At 35.5% G+C, this 5,689-nt stretch overlaps 1 protein-coding gene across 1 annotated transcript in view; it reads right to left on the bottom strand.

Annotated features, from left to right (window-relative positions):
- Window positions 1-266: 266 nt before the first annotated feature.
- LOC144439487 (L-aminoadipate-semialdehyde dehydrogenase-phosphopantetheinyl transferase-like) overlaps window positions 267-5,689 on the bottom strand; it is a 10,780-nt gene continuing 5,357 nt past the window's right edge. The window contains exons 5-6 of the mRNA XM_078128776.1: window positions 1,312-1,551; window positions 267-586 (exon numbers count right to left, since the gene is read on the bottom strand). Of these exons, the coding sequence (XP_077984902.1) occupies window positions 407-586; window positions 1,312-1,551 (420 nt within the window). The 3' untranslated portion in view covers window positions 267-406. The remainder of the gene's footprint in view (window positions 587-1,311; window positions 1,552-5,689) is intronic.

The following is a 5,689-nucleotide window of genomic DNA, read 5'->3' as shown; positions in this document are numbered from 1 at the left end:
CATATCCCTGATGGTAATTGCAAGGCATATTTGTATACACTTTTTGAATAACTCTCCACTTACCTATTAATCTCTGATGTTATTTTTGTAATATATCATTTGACTGTACACAGTATTACACACACACACACACACACACACACACACACACACACACACACACACACACACACACACACACACTTCACCATCCCTATAGCATTACTGAACCTCAGTTTAGTTGTGCTAATAAGCATACTGTAATTTGTATTTGAGTCATATCACCCAAAAACTACTTCATGTGAGTAGAATCAAGCAACAAGTTACCTAATATAACCACTGTATTAATTGAATTACTACAGATCTAGCCATTTGGTATAATACTGGCTGTTTGTCCAAAAGTCAAAAAATCTGCTGCGTGCTTCTATCACTTTTTAACTGGTGGGTATCGTTCATCCTTTTTGTTAAAAGTCTCCCAGTAATCTTCATCTGCAGGTAGTAAAGGTTGTGCCGTCGATACCAATTCTGTGAATTCTAGTGTTCTATAATGTGAAAATGGTTGGTTTTCATGATTCCCTCTGACATCAGCACTGTCTTGATTTACAAACTGTTAGTGAAGAGAAAAGACAACAATATTTTCTGTATTTACATTCGGCTCTTTTTAAGAAAACATCAAGTTGTAAGTTGCACCTGATGGTGACTAAGAGGTAACCATATTATATAGCTTCAGTCCTAGTAAAGCATTTCACTAAACTGATATTTCCAAAGGAATCCTTAACTCCAAGCAGTGAAATCTCCTGAAATATGCATTTATTTGAACCAAGGTCAAGTATTTGACTACTTCTCTTTATTCTTATTCTCGCAGCATTTTACATAAGGCCAAAAATGAACATTGTTTGGTTCCAGTAACTCGACCTAATCTATTTTTTTTTTGCCACCTTAAACTTCTTTCCAGGTAATTTCAAAAAAAATTACTGAAAAATTGGAAAAAATTTGCAAAGTTACGTGAGAAATAGTGAGATTTGATGACGTTGTTGCCTCGTGTGATCAAAACAACATGGTGGAATACAGCATACCACATGATGTCTTCTGCATGTAGTACAGAAAATGCAATTTTTATATCGATGAGAAGTCTCTGTTGACCTCTGTAAATATGAAGAGAACATTTGAACAGATCCTCGAAGATAAAAAAATAAATCCTACCTACCCACCCTATTTTGAAATTGGGTGTTATTGGAACCACACAATTTTTTTTTCGCCAAATATTTCTCAACAAAAGATGGAATTTTCCTATTGTTAGATTAGGTGGCAAGTCATCACCTCACAATTTACCTGTGTCTCTGAAACACCTTCCAGACTTTTATTCCATAGAGCTACAGTTACTATATGATTATTGTTTAGAATGGTTTCTTGAAATCTCCAGCTTTGGTCTAATTTGTTGTCTACATATACAACAGTATCCTGGTCAATGTTGTCTTGGTGGAGTTCTGGACTTTTCACGTGGAATTCTATCCTTAGAAGGTCATATCCAAGGCCTATCCCTACGGCCTTGATATAACTTTCCTTCAGACACTGCAAACAGACAAAATGATGCATACAATTGTAAAATAATTTAGGAAATCTTTGGCCAAGGAGAAAAAAAAAGAATTGTTTCTGGTCAGGACAGTTTGTTTAAAATGGTGCAACGATGCTATTTTTTTTTTTTTTTAATTCTCACCAATTGGCTCTGCAGTTGTCTTCACTAAAGTAGGGAGGGTTATTTTTGTGTTTCCCCACGGATCTGCAGAGTGCATGGGCTGGACAAACACAAAAAAAGACTGATGCGAGGGTATTTAAGTGATGCACATGCTAACCAGAAACAATTCGGGGGGGGGGGGGGGGGGGGGGGGGCTGTTATGCCACTGTATTGTGTTGTTGTGTAAAATAGGTTTTAAAATAATTTATGAAATCTGTTACTTTCGTTTACAAAAGATATAAATGTGAATGGGTAAATCTTATAATACAGCTCTGTGTCTGTTTCATGGATTTTTGGGATAAACATATTTTAATTTGTCCAAAGCTAAGAATAAAATAACTTATGTTTGTCCCAAAATGACCTAGAGATGTACTATAATGAAGTTTTACAACCAAAATCAGGGTTTGTATGGAAAGTGTAGTCTATGCACCATCATTATAATTGAAACAACCTTTAGTTTTTCCTTTTAAAAAAATGCCACTCAGTTAGTGCCAGAGCGCTGACTTACTAGTATCGAGTCTGTAGTATTTTTTTGAGACTGTCATTGCAACACTGTATTACTAAAGTGGTAACATTTTTTATACTATGGTTAGACAGACTTGGCCAATCAGAGGCCTTGATTTCCGTTGGTTATATGGAGCCATAACCCACTCTTTCTTAGGGGTGTGACCTGTATTACGCTCAGCACTCAATTTGCATGCAACAATTTACACAAAATTTTGAAAAAGATGTGTTTGAGCCAATCACGCTGTAGTATAAGTAAGATAGACAACTCGTTCGGTAGGGTTATGTGCCAAAAACTACCTCGTTTATTGGCACATAACCCTCTCGAACTCGTTGACTATCTAGTACATAATTTAGACAAAACAAATGTTGATATCAAATCTCTGCTCCTAATCTGTTTACCAAACACAACAACCCTGTGTGGAGGTTTGATAACTTATGAGTGAACACATGAGAGTAATACACTTTGTAACTAACTTGTCTCACAATTATTGGTAACTGTGAAAACTATTTTTAACAATGGTTCCATGAAGCAGTATACTCAAAAGGGGAAAAAATAAAGATTAATTCAATTATAACGATGTTGCGTAGATTATACTTTCCATATAACCCCGATCTTGCTTGTAATGTGAATTTGATGAATTTTGGAGGTTGTTACAGTATATCATTGTTATTATCAAGCAACATTGTTTCACAACCATCATACTATCTATAAAATTATCCAAATGCTGTCTCAAGTCACATGATATTTCATATTTTTTCTTCATATTTGTACCAACAACAAATATGGCTGCCATCTTGTCATAAACATCTAGCATTCAAAATTAAGGGACATGCATATGCACTCTATAGTGATTGACACTTGTGCCAGATTAGGTTGAAATTGAGCATTGAGCAATGGGTGTCTAAAATATCACTGTCTACAAATGGGTGCACCGACAGACAGACAGACAGACAGACAGACAGACACGGACCTTTCCTAGAATACTGTCTGGGCTTTGTCTGTTGGCTGGCCCTAATAAAACGTGATTCAAACTTGTCTGTGCTTGTCAAATGTCTGGTCGAAATGGAAATTTTTTATCAGTTTGCATTGAAATGATAAACAATGAATTGGAATATTAATGAGTTTACAACAATGTAAAAGATAAACTTTGAAAAGAAAGTACATCATTTAGAATGACCAGGTTATATAATCCATATTTTCTGCTCAAAGACAATAACTTGGCTTGTGTATGGTAGGATAGATGAAACATCCTATTGATGTCCATTGGTTTAGAGATAGGAGGAGTCAAACAGAGTACTCATGTGTAAGCCATAACAGTTCCAATAGTTTGGCAAAATTCCTGCACATAAAGTTACCACGTATGTAAAGTAAACACATTTGTCTAGTAATATCATCATCATCCATGAAGCTACTAAGAACAAATACACCCAGATATTTGTATGAATTGACAAACGAAAGCTTATTAGTAAAACATGTGTTTTTAGTGTTAGTAAGAAATTTTTGTTGAGCCAGATGATATAAAATGTAGCAGTGTTAGTAAGATATTTGTTGAGCCCAACAATATCATTTTATGATCTGGCTCAACAAAAATTTTACATTGCTAATGCTATATAGTATTGTCTTGCTCGACAAATATCTCTGTTGGCAAGATTTTTTTTTCACCAGATGTAGATGACCAGATGTAGGATTCCAGTCAAGTCAGACGACGTTTTGTTTCAGCTTTTATGATGTTAATTGTATGTTCCACCCCCACCTAAAAATAGATACCAAACTATTTGAATTGTTAATTACATTCCCACTGCTGCATGTGGGGTCATGATATGCAAAAATTACAGAGCACACATTCCCCCCTTGATTTCAATATCTACTTTACTGTATGTTTCAACAGGGTCAGTTTTCACTCTGTGTACAGGAAGTACACATATACGTGATCTACCTCTACAAAAATTTTTTTAAAAAAAACATTTTCTATTTTTGGAAATTTTGACACTATGAGTATCAAAAGGTGCAATTTTTTTCTCAAAACCTGTACTCCTCATAACAACAATATATTATGGGATGCATTGTAGCAGACAGAAAAGCAAAACCGTGTGAAGTTGGCGATTTTTAACCAGGAAAATTTGAAGCACCATAACAAACTCTTCTGGGTGCTTTTTTTTTATCCAAGGACAAAGTACTTACACTTTTGGTGATAGCACCAAAATCACCACTAGAGGGCACTGTTTTACCCAAGCTCGTAGCATTTTGATGATTGCAAAGTAACCAACTCAGGAGGGGCACTCTTTTATCCAGGCACCTACACATTGCAAATGGTCAAAGGAAAATCAAATACCATGTTGCCACTGACAACCAATATCTGCTTGCGATCATACCACACTGGGTTGTTTAGAATGTGCCTTTACAAAAACACTTGTCAGTCAACTAAAACCACAGGGAGCAGCGAGCATGTAACTGATTGATCGATCGATCGATCGATCGGTTGATGTATTGATTGATTGATTTATTATTTGGTTGAATGATTGATTGATCAATTTTTGTGGTGCAATATAACTTACTTTATGTGTGATATTGATCAATTGACTCATTGAGTTTTAAAACTATTTCTTTTTCTTTCCCTGGTTACTTTGCTCTCAGCTGTTGATCTCAGACCACTAAAAGTCTGAGGCTGTATGTAATTCTCTCCTTGCTTTATTGACTAAATAAAGACGCCTTGTCCATTCTTCTAATCTTATCTTAATTAAAACACCCCTTATCTTAAAACTGGCAGGAGATCACTTACATTAACAGTTTGCTTTATCTCTCATCTGCTGGGAGATTATCACACTGGACAAACACTCGATCATGCATAAACTAGTAAAAAAATTCTCTTCCTTACTAGTTTATGCATGATCGAGTGTTTGTCCAGTGTGATAATCTCCCAACAGATGAGAGATAAAGCAAACTGTTAATGTAAGTGATCTCCTGCCAGTTTTAAGATAAGGGGTGTTTTAATTAAGATAAGATTAGAAGAATGGACAAGGCGTCTTTATTTAGTCAATAAAGCAAGGAGAGAATTACATACAGCCTCAGACTTTTAGTGGTCTGAGATCAACAGCTGAGAGCAAAGTAACCAGGGAAAGAAAAAGAAATAGTTTTAAAACTCAATGAGTCAATTGATCAATATCACACATACAGTAAGTTATATTGCACCACAAAAATTGATCAATCAATCATTCAACCAAATAATAAATCAATCAATCAATACATCAACCGATCGATCGATCGATCGATCAATCAATCAGTTACATGCTCGCTGCTCCCTGTGCTAAAACACCCAAAAAACAGCAGTATGTCCTACCCCTTCTGTTTTAGCATGTGAGCAAATTTAGCAAATCTATCAAATGCTGAGCACATGCACACTCAGATGATAGCCAAAATTTGAAACATTGCATATGCAGGCAAACAGGCAGCACATGTATCAAAAAGGC

This window comes from Glandiceps talaboti, chromosome 8 (genome assembly GCF_964340395.1).
Source record: "Glandiceps talaboti chromosome 8, keGlaTala1.1, whole genome shotgun sequence".
Lineage (NCBI taxonomy): Eukaryota > Metazoa > Hemichordata > Enteropneusta > Spengelidae > Glandiceps > Glandiceps talaboti.
Note: the sequence above shows the minus strand (reverse complement) of the source record. Positions and strands in the feature narration are given on the sequence as shown.